This window comes from Sceloporus occidentalis, unplaced genomic scaffold (genome assembly GCF_023333645.1).
Source record: "Sceloporus occidentalis isolate IW3139 unplaced genomic scaffold, rSceOcc1.0.p SCAF_45, whole genome shotgun sequence".
Taxonomy (NCBI): Eukaryota; Metazoa; Chordata; class Lepidosauria; order Squamata; family Phrynosomatidae; genus Sceloporus; species Sceloporus occidentalis.
This window is the reverse complement of record NW_028317025.1, coordinates 3,169,275-3,191,846: the sequence shown is the minus strand read 5'-3', so window position 1 is coordinate 3,191,846 and position 22,572 is coordinate 3,169,275. Positions and strand designations below refer to the sequence as shown.

General features: G+C 44.3%; 1 protein-coding gene across 1 annotated transcript in view; it reads left to right on the top strand.

The window, feature by feature from the left end:
- Positions 1 to 22,572, top strand: part of LOC149289478 (G protein-coupled receptor 54-like) — a 128,121-nt gene that overhangs the window by 91,647 nt on the left and 13,902 nt on the right. Inside the window, exon 3 of the mRNA XM_089490640.1 lies at positions 17,668 to 17,803. Within this exon, the coding sequence (XP_089346766.1) occupies positions 17,668 to 17,803 (136 nt within the window). The remainder of the gene's footprint in view (positions 1 to 17,667; positions 17,804 to 22,572) is intronic.

Genomic DNA, 22,572 nt, shown 5'->3' with positions numbered 1-22,572 from the left:
TGCGCGTCATTCATATTTAACCCTGTAAGTGTCAGAATAAATGAAAATACCAGGCACAGTGGCGTCGGCAGGGGGGGGCAGAGGGGGCTATGGTCCCTCCTACATCATGCTGTGCCTCCCAGTTGAAACGCCGTTTTTTGTTTTTTTTTATAGACGCGGACAGGAGCGGGGGGGTTTTGGTCTGCCCCGGCTGCCGCTCACCTGAGGGTTGCCACCACGCCGGCACGCCTCCAGAAACGATGCGCGCGGCAACAGTGGCTGTGCGTCGGGACTTGGTGTCAAATCCCGGCGCACAACACTGAAGCCACGTCCACCGTCTTCCGTGCTCAGTGCATCGGAAGGACAGGACCCAGAAGAGGAAGAACGAGGAGGAGGAGGAAAAGTAACAGAGGAAAGGTAGGACAAGATTGAGGGAGAGTGGATTAGTGAGTGTGTGAGAGTGATGGGTGTTATGCTGAATGTTTGTGAATGAGGGTTTCAGATAGCATGGATGTGTAAGTGTGGGGGGATAGCATGGCATAGGGAGGCTATAATCACATTCCTTTCATGCCCAGATTCCAGCATGTAGGCTGCCTAGGCATGATAGGAGTGTGATTCCTGTCATCAATTATTTTTTTGGTCCAACTTTGGTGTGTTAACACTTTTATTGGACGGAATAATTCAATAACAGTATTAATATATATATATATATATATATATATATATATATATATAGATAGATAGATAGATAGATAGATAGATAGATATAATTGCAAACAGCAATCACACTCCTATCATGCTAAGTCAGCCAGCACATGCTATAACCTGAGCATGATAGGATTGTGATTGTTGTTATATATATGTATATATATACATATATATATACATATATATGTGTATATATATATATATATATATATATATACCGTATTGGCTCGGATATAGGCCGCCCCCGTATATAGGCCGCACCCTAAAAGTTTGGTGCTTTTTTAAAGAAAAAGTTTTTTTTAGGGCTGAAACAACGAATCGATAAAATCGATAATAATCGATAACGGAAATCGTTGTCGACGATTTCCGTTATCGATTAATCGAGTGATCGATTCGTTGTTGGAGCACTCGGCTCCTTTTACTTACCTCCGCGAGCGTTCCCCGCTTCCGCTACACGCGCTGCACTCTCCGCCTTCTTCTAGTTGCGAGTGGCTCCGTTCGCACAGAGCGGTTCGCTCTGTGCGAGTGGCTCCGTTCGCACAGAGCGGTTCGCTCTGTGCGAGTGGCTCCGTTCGCACAGAGCGGTTCGCTCTGTGCGAGTGGCTCCGTTCGCACAGAGCGGTTCGCTCTGTGCGAGTGGCTCCGTTCGCACAGAGCGGTTCGCTCTGTGCGAGTGGCTCCTTTCGCCAGAGCGGTTCGCTCTGTGCGAGTGGCTCCGTTCGCACAGAGCGGTTCGCTCTGTGCGAGTGGCTCCTTTCGCCAGAGCGGTTCGCTCTGTGCGAGTGGCTCCTTTCGCACAGAGCGGTTCGCTCTGTGCGAGTGGCTCCATTCGCACAGAGCGAACCGCTCTGTGCGAACGGAGCCACTCGCACAGAGCGAACCGCTCTGTGCGAACGGAGCCACTGGCACAGAGCGATTCGCGGGGGTGGGGGTGGGGTTTCAGGGGATGCAGGGCAGAGTGGGGGTGGGGGGGCAGGCCAGGGTAGGAGACTGAGTGCAGGGCAGAGTGGGGGTGGGGATGCAGGGCAGGGGGTGGGGATGCAGGGCAGGAGACTGGGTGCAGGGCAGAGTGGGGGTGGGGGTGCAGGGCAGAGTTGGAGACTGGGTGCAGGGGCACAGTGCCAGGGCTGGGTGCAAAGTGCCAGGGCTGGGTGCAAAGTGCTGGGTGCAAAGTGCCAGGGCTGGGGCAAAGTGCTGAGTGCTGGGTGCAAAGTGCCAGGGCTGGGTGCAAAGTGCCGGGTGCAAAGTGCCGGGTGCAAAGTGCCAGGGCTGGGTGCAAAGTGCCAGGGCTGGGTGCAAAGTGCTGGGTGCAAAGTGCCAGGGCTGGGGCAAAGTGCTGGGTGCAAAGTGCCAGGGCTGGGTGCAAAGTGCCGGGTGCAAAGTGCCGGGTGCAAAGTGCCAGGGGTGGGGCAAAGTGCTGGGTGCAAAGTGCCAGGGCTGGGTGCAAAGTGCCGGGTGCAAAGTTTCTTGAACAGTAATAGTCCACCTCTTTTCAGAATGTTTGGGGTTATTTTGTTTCATAAATATTGTGTTTGGGTTTTTGTACTTTGAAAATATTGTTTTTTTATTACATCATAACAAAATAAGAATGTTAATGTAAATTTTAAGTTGTTTTTTAACATCCAGTTCATTAAATTATTTTAAATAAACAAAAAATTTGCATATTGTTTTTTTTTATCCGATTAATCGATTAATCGAAAAAATAATCGGCCAACTAATCGATTATTAAAATAATCGTTAGTTGCAGCCCTAGTTTTTTTCTTTAAAAAAGCACCAAAAAAACATGCTGCCACTCTGCCCCCCCCGAGATATGCTGTCACTGTCCTCCCTCCCCGAGATATGCTACCACTGTCCGTCCCCCCCCCGAGATATGCTGCCACTGTCCCCCCCCCCGAGATATATTGCCACTGTCCTCCTCCCTCCCCGAGATATGCTGTCACTGTCCTCCTCCCTTCCCGAGATATGCTGCCACTGTCCTCCTCTGCCCCCCGACTTACCGGAGCTGACTCCCGGGTGTCTTGCGAGGCCGGCGGGGGACATCTACGCAATACGCGTATACAACTTCCGTGCTGGCACCCCCCCCGTGGGAAGTGCTGGCAGGGGAGGCTGTCTGAGCGTATCGGGGAGTAGGATGCAGGTCCCCTGCACCGCTGCGGGGGATCTGTATCCTAACCCCGCTGCCTGCCCGGCGCCCGGGACTGCATGTCCCGGGCGTCGGGCGCTAGACCCCGAATATAGGCCGCACCCCCACTTTAAAGACTTAAAGTGGGGGAAAAAAGTGCGGCCTATATCCGAGCCAATACGGTATATATTAATATTGTTATAGATTTTTTTGTCTAATTTTGGTGTTACTTTTAATAAAGTATTTTAAAAGTTTTTTTTTCTTTTCGGTTTTGGCCAAGTGAATGTTGAATTTTCAGTTTCAGTCCAGAATTTTCATTTCGGTGCATCCCTACTATATACTATGCCAGTCACTAAAGTGGTAAGCCTACACCACATCAATGTTTGGCTTAGTATATAGTGATAGGGGTTGTACTGCAGTATTGTCAGTGTCTGGCACAATGTATAGGCACACATTGACGGTGGTACAGCGTAATCCCTAAGTATATAATGATAACAATTATGCTGTACCCCTGTCAATGTTTGCCTAACCATAGAAACTATGCAGTTTTAAAGTGTGTGTGTGTTGGGGTGCCACATACAGGATCTGCCACAGGTGCCAAATACTCTAGGTACGCCCCTGCATCGTGCGGCAGTCAGACCCAATGGCTGTGCTCTTCGTCCCACGTCTTAAAAGGGGTGGGATGAAGAGCTGAGGCACGGCCATTGGCCGTACGGTGGCCGCTTTCAATGTCGCTCGCAGCCGCTTTGATGGCGCAATGGGCAGTTGACTAGACTTGCCCCCCAGGCCTTAGGCTGCCGGCCCTCCCCTGGACGCGGAAGAGAGAGAGAGGCGCCGAGCGGTCGCTGGTGAATAAGTTTTCAGCAACCGTTCGGCGCCTCTCACTGTTCCCCGCGAGGCCTCTGCCTTGGTCGCGGTGCCGGCATTTCAAGCTGAGCGCCAGAATATGATGCCATATCCGGCGCTCAGCAGTGAAGCCGCGCACACTGCGGCAGAACAGGGAGACGGAGGCCTTGCGATCCCACCGCTGGACTTCTACAAGGTAAGTGAACTTCAAAGGGGGGAGAGGGTAGAAAGTTAGGAGGGGTAGATGGGGAGTGAGAAGAGGTAGATAGGTTTTTTCTAACCCATTTTCCATTTGCGACGCTTCCAGACAGGCATGCACGACTGTATCCTTTCTGTGCCCCATTGTGGGGGACTTTCTATGTACCGGTATTCTGGACAGGGTTGGATGGTGCACATTGAACATGTCGGTCATACTTGTCCTCTGTGCTGTAATGACCCTCCAGTGCTAGTTATTGACCTTCTTTATCTAGTGTTTGTGTAGTTGCTTTCTTGGATTACAACAACTGCATTTAAAAATTGGTTTACTCCACTCCATTTTTGCTGAAGCAAGTACAATATATGTATCACTAGAGCAGAAGCTGATATTAGTGCCCCTTAGTGCAGGTCATACAAACTCTAAATTCTAAGAAGTAAACTCTAAATTCCCTAGATAGGGAGGGAGAGGGGGTAGATAGGGAGGGAGAGGGGGTAGATAGGGAGGGAGGGAGAGGGGTAGATAGGGAGGGAGAGGGGTAGATAGGGAGAGGGGATAGATAGGGAGAAGGGAGGGTGGCAAGAATATTGAAATAGTCAGAATGAGAGAGAGAATGACTGGATTAATATGTGGATGCATTAATGATCATGTGTAAATAATTTGTGTGAAAGAATAAATGATTGAATGAAAGTGAATTAGTGAGTGACTGTAAAAGTGTTTGTGTGAATCATAGGTGTATTATTGATTTGTCAAAAAAGCAAAGATGGTATAAGCAGGCTGTTTAAGCACTGGGGACAAAGATGGCACAGGTAGTGTGTTTATGGGACAAACATGGCGTACGTTCAGCTGTTTGGGGACAATGTTGACTCATGCTGGGCTGTTTGGCGACAAAGATGGCACATCCTATGTATGTGTAATTTAGGTGCTGGTCAGGTTCTATGTGGGCAATGTGGACACCAGGGTTGGCTTTGGGGTGTGCGACCAGTGATCTATGCCTGTAATTTAGGGGGATTTATACCTTTTAATGCAGAGTATAATAGTTTGTAATTTCCAATTGATATATATATACCTGCAAAGCTGGGTTTTGTGTTATTCTGTTGATCTGTATCGGCTATGTTTCCATACATTATTTATGTTTGCCTGCAAATATAGGATTTGTATGTCTTATTCAGTTGATGAATTTCTGGAGTGCTGTTTCCATGTGTTGCTTATTTGATCTATACCTTCAGTACTGAGTGTACATGTGATTTCCAGTTGATCCATACCTGCAATGCTGGGTTTGTGTGTTCTGTTGGTTTATACCTGCTATGTTTCCATACATTATTTATGTATACCTGCAAATACAAGGTTTTTTTCTTATTCAGTTGCATGTGCTGTTTCCATGTGTTGTTTATTTGATCTATACCTGAACTACAGGGTGTAAGTAAAAGAGCGGTATGGTTTAGTGAATGAGGAGACAAAGGGACTCAAAGGGAATCAAGGGGATGATTACAGGGGAGAGGACCTCTCGGTGCAGGACTGACTCTCACAGTCTTCCCCCGATCTGCAGTCAGTGTGGCAAATATATTTTTTGGGTGTGGTAGCGGAGGGAGTGATTGCATGCAAGGGAGCATTGAGCGGGGCCCAAGGAAATGCTTGGGTAGGGTCCAATTTTTTCACTATAAAATATATTGGCAACAGGGTCTAATATTTATATATATTGGCAGCAGGGGCAAATATTTGTATATATGTTTTGGCATCAGGGGCTAATATTTGTATATTGGCAGCAGGGTCTAATATTAATATATATCAGCAGCAGGTGATAATATTAATATATATCGGCAGCAGGGGCTAATATATACCGTATTGGCTCGAATATAGGCCGCACTTTTTTCCCCCACTTTAAGTCTTTAAAGTGGGGGTGCGGCCTATATTCGGGGTCTAGCGCCCGACGCCCGGGACATGCAGTCCCGGGCGCTGGGCAGGCAGCGGGGTTAGGATACAGATCCCCCGCAGCGGTGCAGGGGACCTGCATCCTACTCCCCGATACGCTCAGACAGCCTCCCCTGCCAGCACTTCCCACGGGAGTCTGCTCCGGTAAGTCGGGGGCAGAGGAGGACAGTGGCAGCATATTCCGGGGGGGGGGGGGAGGACAGTGGCAGCATATCTCGGGGAGGGAGGAAAGTGGCATCATATCTCGGGGGGAGGACAGTGGTAGCATATCTCGGGGGGGGGAGGACAGTGGCAGCATATCTCGGGGGGGAGACAGTGGTAGCATATCTCGGGGAGGGAGGACAGTGGCAGCATATCTCTGGGGGGGGGAGACAGAGTGGCAGCATGTTTTTTTGGTGCTTTTTTAAAGAAAAAAACTTTTTCTTTAAAAAAGCACCAAACTTTTAAGGTGCGGCCTATATACGGGGGCGGCCTATATCCGAGCCAATACGGTATATATATATATATATATATATATATTGTCAGCAGGAGCTAATATTAACATATATTGTCAGCAGGGGCTAATAATATTTATTGGCAGCAGGGTCTAGTATTTATATTCATATTGGCAGCAAGGGCTTATATTTATATATATTGGCTGCAGGGGCTAATATTAATATATATTGGCTGCAGGGGCTAATATTTGAATATATTGGCTGCAGGGACTAATAATATATATCGGCAGTAGGGGCTAATATTAATATATATTGGCAGCAGGGTCAAATATTAATATATATCGCCAGCAGGATATCATTTTTATGTCAGCACGGGCTAATATTAAAGAATGAAAAATAACTAAGTACATATTATGTAGTTAAAAATGCACGTCTAACGTGTGTGTGTATATATATATATATATATATATATATATATATGTACCGTTTTATAATCGGCCCCCCCTACTTTGGTCCCTGGTCCCCCATGTGCGCCCCCTAAATATGAAAGCTGGAGACGCCACTGACCAGGCATATCTGGTGTTTCCAAAAACAGGACAAATACCTAAATACACTTTTGGAGGTTTTTTTTCCATTTACAGTTTTTTATAGGTGAAAATAGTTCCTTTTTTCCTAATTTTCCCCACATTTTTAGAAATTTTTCATACTAAATGATGGTTTATATATACCGTATTTCCTCATGTATAAGACGCACCTTTTTCAAAAAATGTGGGGTCTAAAAACTAGGTGCGTCTTATACAGTGGTTGTAGATTGCAGTTACTACTTCCCAGTCCCTCCCTGCAGTCACACTGATAATTGGCCCCGCCCCTTTCGGATTAACAGTCCCTCCCTGCACACTGATTATTGGCCCCGCCCCTTTCCTTATAGCGGCCACATGGCTAATAAACTCATCTGACAGTAAGTAAAAAAAATAATATTTGGGCTGCTGAAAGTTAGGGGAGGTGGGGGTTAATTGAGGGGCAGTTATTGTTAATGGGGTCTTCAGGGTTAATTTAGGGGCAGTTATGGTTAATGGGGTCTTCAGGGTTAATTTAGGGGCAGTTATGGTTAATGGGGTCTTTAGGGTTAATTTAGGGGCATTTAATGGATGGGAGTGATGAGGATGAGTATACATTTTATGATAAATACAACTTGAGTACAATAACTATGTAATACTTTTTTTCAAATTTTGGGCCCCAAAATTAAGGTGCGTCTTATACATGGGAGCGTCTTATTCATTGGGAAATACGGTAATTATTATTTCAAATGAAGGCCCTACTGGTGCTGAAAAAAACTATATATAATGTGTGGGGTGCACTAAATGAGTTAGTGGGCAATCAAAGTTGAATAAAGTCATAGCACAAGCACAAAAACTGCTCTGGTCATTTAGTGCAAACATACAATACAGTGGCAAGAAAAAAAAAAAACCCCTTTAGAATTAGCTGTTTTTCTCCATTAATTGATCATAAAATGTGATCTGATCTACATCTAGGTCACACGTATAGACAAACACAATGTGCTTAAGCTACCGTATTTCCCCATGTATAAGAATTTTGGGGCTCAAAAATTACACTTCTATCATGCCCAGGTTCCAGGATGAGTGTGATGTTAGCTGTGCTGGAATCTGGGTATGCCTGGGCATGATAGGAGTATTATTGCTGTTAGTAATCATGTATATTTAATATAACAATCACACTCCTATCATGCACAAGCAGCCAACACATGCACATCACTTTCAGCCTCCCTGTGCCCTGCCCCCCCTACTTACACATCCATGCTATCGCACACACATATTCATTAATTCCCTTATTGACGCAGACTCATACACCCCACCCTTACCTGAACTGCAGATCTTCCCGTGCCTCACAGACTTTGTTTCCCTCTGCGTTGCTCGAACTCTGGGTGAACTTCTCTTGTCCTGCCCAGGGGAGCAGGAAAAGAGCAGAGTCATGTGATTTGATGTACATTCACGTGACTCCACGGGATTCCTGTGTCTCCACGGGATTCCTGTGTCTCCACGGGATTCCTGTGTCTCCACTGGATTCCTGTGTCTCCTTGACGGAACAAGAGACGCTGCTGAGCAACACAGAGGTAAGCAAAAAAATGTCTTATACATGGGGAAATACGGTAATTGCACACAATGATAATCGTTCATGTCTTTATTGAACACACCCATTAAACATTCAAGTGAACCCTTGTATTTAATAACTGCTTGAACCTCCCTTGGCAGCAATAACCTCAAACAAGTGCTTAGAATTTAGCATTTAACTGTTGCTCTATGGTTCTTTTTTACCCCATTGAGTATTCTGTGTTGTGCCCCTAGAGCTATCTGGGCTGGATGAAAGAAGAGCACACCAACATTTTTTTTCCCCGAATAATTACTAGACTTGGGCGCCGGCCAACTCTTCTTGTTTGTCTTCATGGGGAAAAATATCTTCGTATTCCACAAATATTTGCCCGTTCCTGTGTTCGGTTCGGGCAAATATTCGTCTACATTCTTCATGTTTGTTTTTTTCTTCTTCTTTTTTTTTGAAGGGGTTAATACGGGGTTAACACGGTATGCAGCAGCTTTGGCGCCAGTCCTTTAAAGGTCTGTACAAACAACTATTGGTCGTAGCTGCTCTTCATTGGTTGATGTCAGACGAGCCTCCTGTCGCCGACCTTTAAAGTACTCCTGGTGCCGAAACTCGGCCTGGGGAGACCATTTTTCTCCCTGCTCCAGCAGTTAACGGTCCGTACAAGCGACCAATAGAGTCACTCGTACGGACCTTTAACTCCTGATGGTGAAGGAATCCGGGGGTAAAGGTCCATGCAAGCGACTCCTGGCAGAGGAGCTCCCTGCTGGCGACCAATAGAGTAGCTCGTACAGACCTTTAACTCCTGATGGCGAAACTCCGCTTGGGGAGACCATTGGGATACTTTCCAACAACCCAAATTTGACAGGACAGGACTGGGGGGGGAAACGGGACTGTCACGAGAAATTAGGGACTGTTGGCAGGTATGTGTATGGAAGAATGTGGGACAAAAACTCAAAATAAGCTTAGACTTATTGGGTTAATGTAAAGTTAAGGATAGTAGTAGTGCACTAGTTTGGTTAAATATCTATATTATTATCTAATTTTAAATTTAGTGGGTGTTATTAAAAATAAGGGGTTTAATTTCTTATATTTATTTTTATTATATTATTAAAGTTATTTTATTACATTTATTTTTTTACCAACATTTGCATACTTACTGAGGTTGACGGGACAGAATCCAAATAATGGGACATTCGGAAAAAATTCCCCAAAAATTCGGGAAATTCGAGACTGTTGAAAGGTAGAAGGCAGGGGTGGGCTGGGCCGAGGGGCAGTTGCCCCCCAGGCTGCCCGAAATCTAATCTAAACGGCCGCTGGGTGCTGATGCCGCCGACCGGCGCTACTTTAATACTTTGTTTTAAAATTTAATATGGCAAGCCGGATCGGCTATTAAATTTAAAAAAAAAAGTATTAAAGTAGCGCCGGCAGGCGGCATCGGCACCCAGCTGCCGTATGCGATGGCCGCCAAGTGATGGGAGCAGCGTGAGGGGTGAAAGGTGAGTGCGAGGGGGTGGAGCTTTCACCCCTCACGCTGCTCCCATCACTATGCGGCCATCAGATTGCTGGAAAACTAATCCAAACGGCCGCTGCGTGCTGATGCCGCCGGCCAGAGCTACTTTAATACTTTTTTTTTTCATTTAATAGCCGGTCCGGCTTGCCATATGAAATGTTTTTTTTTAAAGTATTAAAGTAGCTCCGGCCGGTGGCATCAGCACGCAGTGGCCGCTTAGACTAGTTTTCCAGCAATCTGATGGCCGCAGCGTGAGGGGTGGAAGCTCCGCCCCCTCGCACTCAGACTGCTGGAGCACCGGATGTCGTTGCTACCATGTCTGTATGTGTTCACGAGTTCAGCTCCCCAGTGTCACTTCTGTCCCCAATCAGCTCCTCCCAGTGTCACCTCTGACCCAATCAGCCCCCCATGTCATTGCTGTCCCCATTCAGCTCCCCAGTGTCGCCTCTGTCCCCAATCAGCCCCTCCCAGTGTCACCTCTGTCCCCTTTCAACCCCCCATGTCATTGCTGTCCCATTCAGCTCCTCAGTGTCGCCTCTGTCCCCAATCAGCCCCTCCCAGTGTCACCTCTGTCCCCTTTCAACCCCCCATGTCATTGCTGTCCCATTCAGCTCCCCAGTGTCACCTGTCCCCAACCAGCCCCTCCCAGTGTCACCTCTGTCCCCAATCAGTCCCTCCCAGTGTCACCTCTGTCCCCAATCAGCCCCTCCCAGTGTCATCTCTGTCCCCAATCAGACCCTCCCAGTGTCACCTCTGTCCCCATTTCAGCTCCCGTGTCATTGCTGTCCCCATTCAGCTCTACAGTGCCACCTCTGTCCCCAATCAGCTCCTCCCAGTGTCACCTCTGTCCACAATCAGCCCCCCCATGTCATTGCTGTCCCCATTCAGCTCTTCAGTGTCAGCTCTGTCCCCAATCAGCCGACTTTAAGGTATGATCCTGGTAGGATACTCATATTAGCCTTTACAATTTCCTTGCTGCTGTGTACTATACTTCCCATAACCCTTAGCCAGTATCATGGGGGCATTTAACTGGCTGAGCATCAGGGGGACATTAGGGTTTTTTTTACCATCCTTTGTTGCTATTAAATTTACTTATGTTGAACCACATTTGAATCATATTTGTATTTTTATAATGAATATGCGTTCAGGAAAAGATGGGCATGTATGGTGGGCTGATTCATGGCACAATGGGCCACTTCACTTGACTTGCCCCCCAGGCCTTAGGCTGCCAGCCCTCCCCTGGTAGAAGTCCAGGCCAAATAACAGGAAAGATCCTTGTGAATTGTGTATATGTATGTGTTATGTTTGGTTGGTTGTGAATCAGAAGGAAAAAAAGGAAATGAGAGAAAGGAAAAAGCAAGATTTGCAAAGAAAAAGTAGATGATTGGCTAGCTTTAACTTCCTTCTGCCATTGCTGCCTTGACTATAAGATGGATGATGTGTTCTGCACACCAACAATATGACCATCTCCCAGTGCTTTCACCATGTTAGCACCTCCGTCAGTTACATTAATACCACCTCTGCTCCAACCTAAAGGGAAAACATTTTCCTTATTGCATGCAGAATATTTTCGGAAGTATGCTTTTCATCCATCACTTGTGCATGGAGAAGGAATGATCGGTAGCCTGCTGCAGCAGCTTCCTTAGACTCACCGGGCTGCCACCAGTGTCAAGGAAAGAAAGGCATGCTGCCCGCTAGGTGCACTCCACAAATCTATTGTGAAATGTACACACTGACCATCAGCCTTGGAAAGCTCCTCTTTCACTGTTGAAACACAGGACCGATACAGTGAGGGGACAATATTCCTACTGAGGGAACTGTGTATTGTGGAGCCACTGCCATCAATCATTGAGAAGGATGCACCTCCAACAGCAATGAATTGCCCAATAAGTTGGGTTACTTTATTGGCCTGCTGTTTGGACATTGACCTCCTGGAGTGGAATGCCCCAAATTCTTTCAGGGTGGGCTGGACATGTTGCAGTGCTCCAACCTGCCTTGGTGTTTGGCTGCCAACACTAGCTGTAGATGCTATTGGCTCTGAAGCAGGTCTTGGGGTTTTTCCACTCTCTCTGGAGATGGTACTAGTTGTTGTAGTAGTACCACGGCCACCAGCTATGCTGCCTGCCTTACGTTTTCTGCCTCTTCCCTAATAACACAGCATTATGCTTCATCACAGCACTGATGAAATGTCCAGACACTTTCACTCTGCTAATTAGCACCATGTTTTCACTTTCCATAGCGCCCTTCTTCTACACTTTCATAGTGCTCCCAAATTGGGGCGCGGAGAGCCCTTTTAGGTGCTGCTTCTACTGCTCTGGGTGGATGAGCAGCAGCAAGACTAGTGCTGTGAACACTGGCAGATGACACATTAATCGTCTCTAGGCTTTTTACACTAACAGTGGTCGTTCTTCTTATTGGCACAGTTACAGTACTGGTGGTGGCACTGGTAACTGTGCCAATGCAAACAGGAGTACTGGCCATAGAAATGGTAGCAGCACTGATATTTTTTTTAAATTCTACTAGATTTGGTAGGTTTTGCTGTTGGTGGTGGTGATGATGATAATGATAGGAGTAGCAGAGAAGGTGAAGGCTCAGGGGAAAATTTTGCACTAGTCATTCATAGACTGCTCCTTGAGGAATCTGATTCCTGACCACTCATCTCCTCTATTCTCTCCTCCACTTACTAGCCAGATCAAATGAAATTCCTGCTAGGCTGGAGCTAAGACTGATATCATGACTACTAATGTAATAGAACTAGCAGGAAGAACAGAGCCTAACTCTGCACTTGGCCTCTCAGTCTCATGCTCCTCTGGTACCTCGCCAGATGGAGTTCCACTACGTGTAGCTCTTTCTCTAACTGTCTTTACAAAAGTATGCCTTTTTAGAGGTGGTGCTAGGATTGAATAATTTGGTGGTACTGATGGGAACAGCAGGCGCAGCACTAGTGGTGGTGGCCAACTTTCGGCCAAACGTGCTCTGCTTGGCACCTTGCATGCTGCTCGTGGAAGAGGAAGATGCTGCTGGGGGCAAAAGGCACTTTTTACTCACTGGGCTAGTAGTAGTACTAGTTGTGCTACCCTTTAACTTCAGTGGTGGTTCTTTTGCTTTCGGCTTTCCGTAAAAGCACTATGCTAATGTAATACAGCTAATTTAGCTAGCTAAAATGAATTATAATATTATTCATTATAATTTTTAACACACTAGTAGTTGTCTACACTAGTATACTATGATTGATATTTAATATTATATATTATATGACTATTAAATTATATTTTTTATTAGTAATAACAACAGTTCATCTTAACTTATTGAGTGACTGTCCTGATTTTAAAATACTAAGGGAAGATAGTAGGCAAGCAGTATGCACTGTCCCTTTAAATACGTAAAGGGAAAAAAACAAAGTACAGGAGGGAAGTTTATTTCAAAGCAGGAGAAATGTTTTAACAGAGATGTCTAAAACCCCATCTTAAATCAGAACCTTCGGTGTGTCACTCCTCAATGGGTCAGCTACAAGACAGTTTCTGATCTCCCCAACTGACCAATTTACACTCTGGACAGGGTCAAGTCAATGCCTCAATGGTAAGGCGACCAAACGTCCCAGGTTTCCAGATTGAGGACACTGTCCCCGGAGAAATTATGTCCCAGGATGCAGGGCCAGATTAACTTCCACTAGAGCCCTGCTGCTTACCTGTGCATTGCTATGCAGTGTGTGCGAGCAATGTCTCTTAAATCCACCCAAGGGAAGCTGGAATCCAGAGGAGTCACGTGAATTTACAGTATCTCACAAAAGTGAGTACACCCCTCACATTTTTGTAAATATTTTATTATATCTTTTCGTGTGACAACATTGAAGAAATGACACTCTGCTACAATGTACAGTCTGTATAACAGTATAAATTTGGTTTTCCCGTCAAAATAACTCAACACAGCCATTAATGTCTAAACTTTGGCAACAAAATTGAGTACACTCTTAAGTGAAAATGTCCAGATATAATTCAGACACGGTCAAGATCCGTTCTGCGTGTTCAGCCATTAGTGCCTAAACCCAAGGCCGTCGCTCTGTAGAGGAGTATATTACGGAGTTCAGGTGTCTCGCTAAAGATACCAAGTAGAATAACTACACTCTCACTGATCAATTTTGTCTCGGCCTCTCAGATGCCATTGGAGGTGAGTTGGCACGCTCTCAAATCCCCGAAACATTGGAGTCTCTCATGTCCCTGGCATTATCTATTGATAGGAGATTGAGAGAGCGCAAGGCGGAGATACAACGTCCGTGGGTTCCCAGTTGGAGAACGTCTACAGCTCGTCTTTATGAACATTCTCCCACACAGGCACCCACGCCAGAGGCCGAACCAATGCAAATTGATTAGTAAGATCTTCCTTGTCCATTCAAGAGAAGAACAGACATAGAAACAATAACCTCTGTCTATACTGTGGAAGAGACTCCCACCTCCTGGACTCCTGTCCCATCCGCCCTAAACAACCAAGGGGTGAGTTCAGAAGGAAATGATATTATATTTCTTCCATAAAAATGAAGACATCTACTCACCTACCTATACCTCTGTGTCTACAGTGGGGAACCCATCAGCTTCATCTTCAGGCCATCATTGACTCTGGAGCTAGCAGCAACATCATCGACAAGGAATATCTCTGCATGCAAAAGATACCAACTTCTCCCAAGCAGTATGAGGTATTCATTCAAACCATCGATGGCTCGCCTGTGTCCTCTGGACCCGTGGAGTTAGAGACTATCCCTCTTTTTTGTTCCATAGGAAATAAACATTTTGAAAAAATATCTTTTGATTTGTTTCAGTTAATTCTGGGATTATCATGCCTCAAGCGTCACGATCCAGTTATCCAATGGGCTACAGGGCGGGTCACATTTTCATCACCATTTTGTACCCAACACTGCTTGGGCACTGCACATATGACCCTCCAAACCTTTCCTGAACCTAAACCTTCTATCCTTTATTACCGTCATATTATAGGGAATTTCTGAAAGAAACTATGGAGCAGGAGATCACGAGTTGTTGGCAATAAAGTGCGCATTAGAAGAATGGAGACATCATCTTGAGGGAGCACGACACCCGTTTGTCATCTTCACTGATCATCGTAACCTCAAGTATCTTCAACGAACCAAAAGGTTACATCCTCCTCAAGCTCGATGGTCTCTCTTTTTTACCCGATTTAACGTTCATATTACTTACAGACCGGGAAGCAAAAATGGCAAGGCCGATGCCTTATCAGGTCAATATTCAAATGAACTCGATGATCCCAACTCAGCACAACCAATAATTCTTCCGAAACATTTTCTGATTGCCAAAAAAGATTTTATTAGTTGCCTTTGGGAACACTTTCAATTCAGAACCCATTGACCTACAATATAACCATTGGTGAAGAAAAGAGGACTTTTTTACCATCAAAATAGACTATTTATACCTCCACCTTTTATAAAAGAAGCTCTTCATATCTGCCACGACGCTCCATTAGCAGGTCATCCTGGGATATCAGGAACACTCAGCTTACTTCTGGTGGCCTAAAATGGTATCTGATGTAAAAGGGTATGTAAATTCATGTCAAGTTTGTGCCAGGAACAAAACATCACACCAACGTCCTCCAGGGTTTCTACAACTAATCCCTATTCCTCGGTCTCCATAGTCATGTTCCAATGGATTTTATAGTAGAACTACCCTTGTCTGATGGATATAACACCATAATGGTGGTTGTAGACAGATTGACCAAAATGGCACATTTTATACCACTCAAACAACTCCCGTCAGCAACCGAAACAGCTGAGACATTCATAAAGGAGATTGTTCGGTTACATGGAGTCCCTCTTCAAGTGTTTCAATTCACCTCAAAATGTTGGCGATCCTTTTCTAAAGGATTAAAAATGGAACCGGATCTATCCTCTGGCTACCATCCTCAAACTAACTGACAAACCGAACAAGTGAATCAAAGTCTAGAGCAATACTTATGCTGTTTTACTTCTTGCCTCCAATCAGACTGGTCCTCTCTGCTACCTATGGCTGAATTCGCACATAATAATGTTAAAAATGCATCCACACAAGAGACTCCATTCTTTTTCTTACATGGCCACCCACCTGATTTACCCGTACCCAAAGCAAAGAAAAGATTAAGAATAATACAGAGAGCCCTACGAACGGCAAAACATAACCACTTGCCCAACAACGGTACAAGAACCAGGCAGATACACGAAGATGTAAAAGCCCTGAATACCAACCAGGTGACAAGGTATGGCTATCTACGCAACATATGAGATTAGCCATTCCCTTTCTAAAGTTGGGACCCCGATTTATAGGTCCATATGCGATTACTCACTGTATCAATCCTGTTACGTACCGGCTTGCTTTACCCCCGTCTGTCAAGGTCCATCTGGTATTTCATACCTCAATACTCAAACCAGTGATAACTAATCAATTAGTTATCACTGATACCTCCGAGGGACATCCAGAGTATGTTGTTCAGGACATCTTGGATTCATGCTTCAGGGGAGGCCATCTGTACTATTTAATTGATTGGAAAGGTTATGAGCCCACAGATCGTTCCTGGGAACCAGCATCTTCAGTGCACGCACCTACTCTGGTCCGACGGTTTCACAGGAATCACCCACGTAAACCTGGTCCTATCGGTTCTCGGAGGGTACCGTTCGGGAGGGGGTACTGTCATGAACCTAGTACTCACCTTACTCCATGCTCCCATGCTTAAACGCGGCTTCGTACGGTACGGCATCCTCCCATCCCCTGCTCGCTGATGCAGAAACGAGCAGTGTTTCTCCAGCAGCACGCCCCCGCAGCTGCCGTCTGAGGTCAGCAGGAAGGAGAGGGTGCTAACTGACTCGTTGTCATGGAGACGCGTCCCTCTCTCACTGCAGTCAGAGACCAGCTGAAGGAAGGACGTGTTCTAGCGTTCCACTTGATTACGTCATTTTGGTGCCAAATTTAAACACATTTAAGCGTACAACTCCCAACAACCCTTGCTGAAGTATCAGTTGAAGTTGTCTCCTGTACCCAAGCATTGTCTATTGTTTAACCCTTCATTTACCAGACCCTGCTCCGTGACTTTGTCTACTGATACTCGCAGCCTGCCTTGACCCTTTGCTTCGTGACTATTATACCTCGTCTGGATTTTTGGTGTGATTTGATTCCTGCTATTAGGAGCCTACTCGCTTACCAGCTCACGCTCTGACATTATAGACAGAGGCATTAAGGCCAGACTGGAGGGGGGATAGTCGGGAGAGAGGGAGGCCGGTAAATAGGTTGTTGCAATAGTCTAGAGGGTAAATAACGAGGGAGTGGATTAGTAGTTTTGCAGTCAGGAATGGACGAATTTTGGAAATGTTGCGTAGTTGGTTATGACAGGATTTAGAGAGTGATTACTACAACAAAGTTTGACAAAGACTGGTAGTAGAATTAGTGTTCTGAAAAAACACAATATATAACTTGTGTCGGTACACTACATGGGAGAGCAGAAAATTACAGCTAAACATGACCACACAAAACTGTTAAAACGGACTTGGTCACGTAGGATACAAACAATAACAAACAGTCTGGTTCTTAAGGGGTTAATAGGATCACATCTTTTACAATCTGAATTGCCTCTTGTTCGTTTTTTTGGAGTCTGTAGAGGTGCATCTATTTTCCACTGCCATTTTTTTTTTTTTTTACATTTTTGTCAAACAGTGGTGTCAGTTGAATAGCTGTTTTGTGACATTATACTGTTTCCATCACAATGTGCCATATGAGTGTGGACTTACACTTGACAGTTATGTACTATCACTTACATTTATTCTTGATCCTCTAAGGTATCTGTACAAGCCACCTGTGTGACCCTTACTGCTATGAGCGTGGATCGCTGGTATGTGACTGTGTTCCCACTGCGGTCATTACGCCAGAGAACACCCCGTGTTGCAGCAGCTGTCAGTATTGGAATCTGGATTGGTAAATGAACCTGCATTCTAATTATATATATTGTTTTATTATTATTTTGATGTTGCAATGCAAAAGAGGATCCTTCAGCTATTCATCACATCTCCCTACCCTTACAAAGACATCCATGTGGATGCTGCGCAATAAAGCACAACATATGCACTCCATCCCACCAACATCTAGTTTTCCTTATCTGCTGCTGGTGCCTGAATCCTGTAACTTGATGTAAATGTGCAAAGCCACCTATTTTTTAGGTATTTTAGTGTTTCAGAGCCTTACATGCTCTCTCATGTCCCATGGGTTCTTATTTCAGATATATATGCTGCAGAGCACCGATTAATAATTTCAAGTTGTTATGCAGGGACTCTGATGTACTTTTACTGCAATCAGGGACGGATGAATGGCGGAGCACATACCTCTCACCTGTCACACACACTAGGTCCTGCATCATGGGGCAATCATCCTCTCTTACTGACATGCCTTCTCGGCGTGCAGTGGCAGTGAGTGAGGATGATTGCTGCATACTGCGACCCGAGTGAGTGAACTACAGGCCACAAGGAACGTACAGGAGGGAAGTATACACAGATCAACCATAACATGAATACCAACTGCCTAATATTGTGTAGGTCCCACTTTTTCTGCCAAAACAGCCCTGAACCATGCAGGCATAAACCTCGCTAGACTTCTGAATGGTTTGCTGTGGTATCCGGTACCAAGACATTAGCAGCAGGTCCTTTAAGTTCCGAGTTGGGTCCTGGTGCCATGTGTTCTCCTGGTAAGCGACACATACGCACCTGGCCATCCACATGATATAAAAGAAAACGTGATTCATCAGACCAGGCCACCTTCTTCCATAGCACAGTGGTCCAGTTTTTATGCTCGCATGCCCATGGTAGGCGCTTTCGGCAGTGGACAGCATACCAACATTTCCAAATGTGAAAGAGGGACACTTTTTTTTTTTAATCGCTCTCGCATAACTCACCGATACAAGCAATTGCACTTTACAATATCGCGCTTGTGTCGCCACTTAAAACACGCTTCGTTTTTGTCAGCACAGTCGTGCATATTAAAAAAAACAACACATTGAATTAAATTCCCATGAGGCTCAGCCAGACATACTACTTCCATGATGCTGGCTGAGCGTCATGGGAAGTGCAGCAACAGTAAAGCTGTGGACTCTAGCTATGAAGTAAAATTCCCATGATTCCCAGCCACCCAGGTGTCCACCATAATGCTGGCTGAGCATCATTGGAAGAGTAGTCCACAGCAGCAGAGTTTTTTTTTATTAAAAGAGGCTATGTTAGCCTCCCTCCCAGGACCCTTACACACTGCCTTTACACACACCTGCCCATAAACACACATACACTGCCCTTACACACATATACACGTACACTGCCCTTATAAGCTGGAACAGGTAGTCAGACAAGCCAGGATTAGGATACCAGATCTCAACGTAGTTAGGAACGTAATCAGGATGATACACATACACTAATGGAGAAGGCACAAAGCAGTCAGAGACCACGCAAGGGCAGAGAGATACCAAGCCTTAACAGCTAAATAGCCAGAGCACAGCAAGGAAGGGGCTGGCTGATTAACAAGTAACCGTGGAGACAGCTCATTAGTCATCAGCTGAGGTGTACTGGTAAAAAACAGTAGTGGAGCAGGTGAAGGGTGAGAACCCTGACATACCCCCACTGGTCTGCAGTTACAGTAGCTTGTCTGTTGGACCCATTCGTCCATCAATGACCCTTGGCCGCCCATTACCCTGTTGCCGGCTCACCTGTTTTCCTTCCTTGGACCATTTTTGATAGGTACTGAGCACTGCACTGAGCTGCAGTTTTGGAGATGCTCTGACCCAGTCGTCTAGCCATCACAATTTAGCCCTTGTAAAAGTCGCTCAGATCCTTTTGCTTGGCATTTTTTCCTGCTTCTAGCACATCAACTTTGAGGATGAAATGTTCACTTGCTGCCCAAAATATCCCACCCAATGATAGGTTATAAGTGTTATTCACTTTACTTGTCAGTGGTCATAATGTTATGGCTGATCGGTGTATATGTGTATTTATCTGTGTATATACATACATGTATATGTGTGTGTATGTGTATATATGTGTATATACACTCACTGGCCACTTTATTAGGTACACATTTCTAGTATCGGGTTGGACCCCCTTTTGCCTTCATTCTTCGTGGTATACTTTCTACAAGGTGCTGGAAATTTTGGTCCATATGGACATGATGGCACCCCATTCCACCACATCCCAAAGGTGCTCTATTGGATTGAAATCTGGTGACTGTGGAGGACATTGAAGTACAGTGAACTCATTGTCATGTTCAAGAAACCAGTTTGAGAGGATGTAAGCTTTGTGACATGGTGCATTATCCTGCTGGAAGTAGTCATCAAAAGATGGGTACACAGCGATCATAAAGGGATAAAATTGGATAATGGAAGACTGGAAGAACGTTGCTTTGTCTGATGAGTCTTTATTCCAGCTGAATATTCTCTCTTTTTCAGACCATTCTCAAAGATGTACGGGAAAATCCCAGTAGATCACCAGTTTCTGAAATACTTAGACCACGTTCAAAGTCGCTTAACCCCTTCAATCCCAGGGGTTTTTGGTACCTCAAAGCCCGGAGCAATTTTGCCATTTTTGCGCTAGGTCGGTTCAGAGATTATTCTCTTTTCCTGTGAATAGTGTACCCATGTAAACTATATATTGTTTTTTCAAGGAGAGATAGAGCTTTGTTTTGATACCATAGTTGGATGATTAGCTGAAAATTTAGAATGAGAAATTTAGTAAAAACTAGACTTGCGCATTCGTCTTCGGGCGAACATGAAAACGAGCACGAAGAGGCCGTTTTTTTGTTCGTTCCGAAGACACGCCGAAGAGAATACAGTGCCGGCAAAACGTAGGAGAAGACGAAGACTCACAACCACGAAGAATCGAAGATTCTTCGTGATCGTCTTCGTTTTTGCCGCGCAGCCGCCAAAATTTCAAACAGGAGTGAGCTGATCTCGTCTGTCCAATCAGCTCACTCTTGTGACGTCACGCTAAGGGTCTCGTCCAATGCCTGTGCTGCTGTTTTTTGAATTCTGAAGGCGCCTTTATAAGACCAGAGCTTGCCTGAGAGATCCATTCATTTTTCGCTGTGACTGCTTTGGCAACACTGCTGTGCTGCATCCGAGCGTTACAGAGAGAGATTGTTCTGTTCTGTGTGAGACTGGTAAGCCTTAGCCTGCCATTTCTCACAGTGTACTTCATCCTCACTTCAGTGCTACTTAATATAATTAATAATAATAATTTGATTAATTTAATTTTTTTATTTAATTTGTCATCAACTGTAGTGTAAGTGCTGTTGAGTTGACAGTGCACCCAGTGCCTCAGTGGCACTGGGGTGCCCTTGCCCTGGGCTGGCACTAGTGCCTATTGCCTGTCCTGCTTAAATAAATTAAATAGAATTTATAAATAATAATTTAATAGAATCTATAATTTAATAGTTCATTATTATATATATATATTTGTCAGTCATATATATATATATATTCTATAGTATACTAGTGTAGAGTGTACTGTAGACATTCATCTACTAGTGTCTAATTTAAAATCAGTAATATTAATTAATATAATTAATAATTGAATTCATTATAAAATTATATATATATTTGTCAGTTATAGTTAGTAATAGTATACTAGTGTAGAGTGTACTGTAGACATTCAAGACATCTACTAGTGTCTAATCTAAAATCAGTAATATCAATAATTCTATAATTCTTTCTTGTCTTAATAGTTAATTAAATTAGCTATAAATAAAAGTAATAATATTAAATAATTACTACTAGCGTATAGTTCAGCTAATCTTATTAGTACTGGTGCTGCAGCTCTATAGTTTGTGCTTTGTTTTAGCAACAGCAAGAGACCAAGTCAATTTTTCTTAATTAATCTTTCATTTTATTTCATTTGTTTTGCTCACCTCAGTCCATCAGTGAAGTGAACTTGTTGGGCTAGTGAGTGCAGCCGCATAAGTGCTGTGTTTTTTTTTGATCAGCAAGCAGTGACGTTAACTGTTTTGCAAAGATTTTCTCATTTATTTTACATTTTATTTCAATTTTATTAAAAGTACCCTTAGTGTTTTGCTCACCTCAGTCCATCAGTGAAGTGAACTTGTTGGGCTAGTGAGTGCAGCCAGCAGTGAAGCTAACTGTTTTGCTGTGACATTTTATTTTATTTCTAATTCTTTTCAAGAAAAATTGACTGTGACGAGCTGTACTAAGCAAAGCTTCAAGCTACTAGCTGTAGTACTAAAATAATTCTAATCTTCTTTAATCTTAATCTATAATATATTATAAATAATATATAACAATATAAATTCTAATTCATAATCTATAATATAAGTAATTCTAATTCTAAATTCTAATTCATAATCTATATTCTTCTATCTATAATACATAATATATAAGTAAATTATTTCTAATCTATTAATATTATATAACTTAATATTAATTAATAAATCATATACTGAATCTGATTTAACCTCACTTTAGCTTAGTGGGTTTGAGAGCGTCTGCCTAGAGGTAGACTTATAGTAAGGAAATATAGCTTTAGGCTAGCATAGTAGTAGGCTAAACTCTTAGGCCCGTGTAAATTCAAATTAAAAATAAAATACTGCTAGTTATTAAATAGTTAATCTTGAGTTAATAATTTAAATAACTTTAGCACTTTGGCAGATTGCACACAGCACAGTGCAGTAGTGCATAGTTTTACTTTTTAAGCAGTAGCACT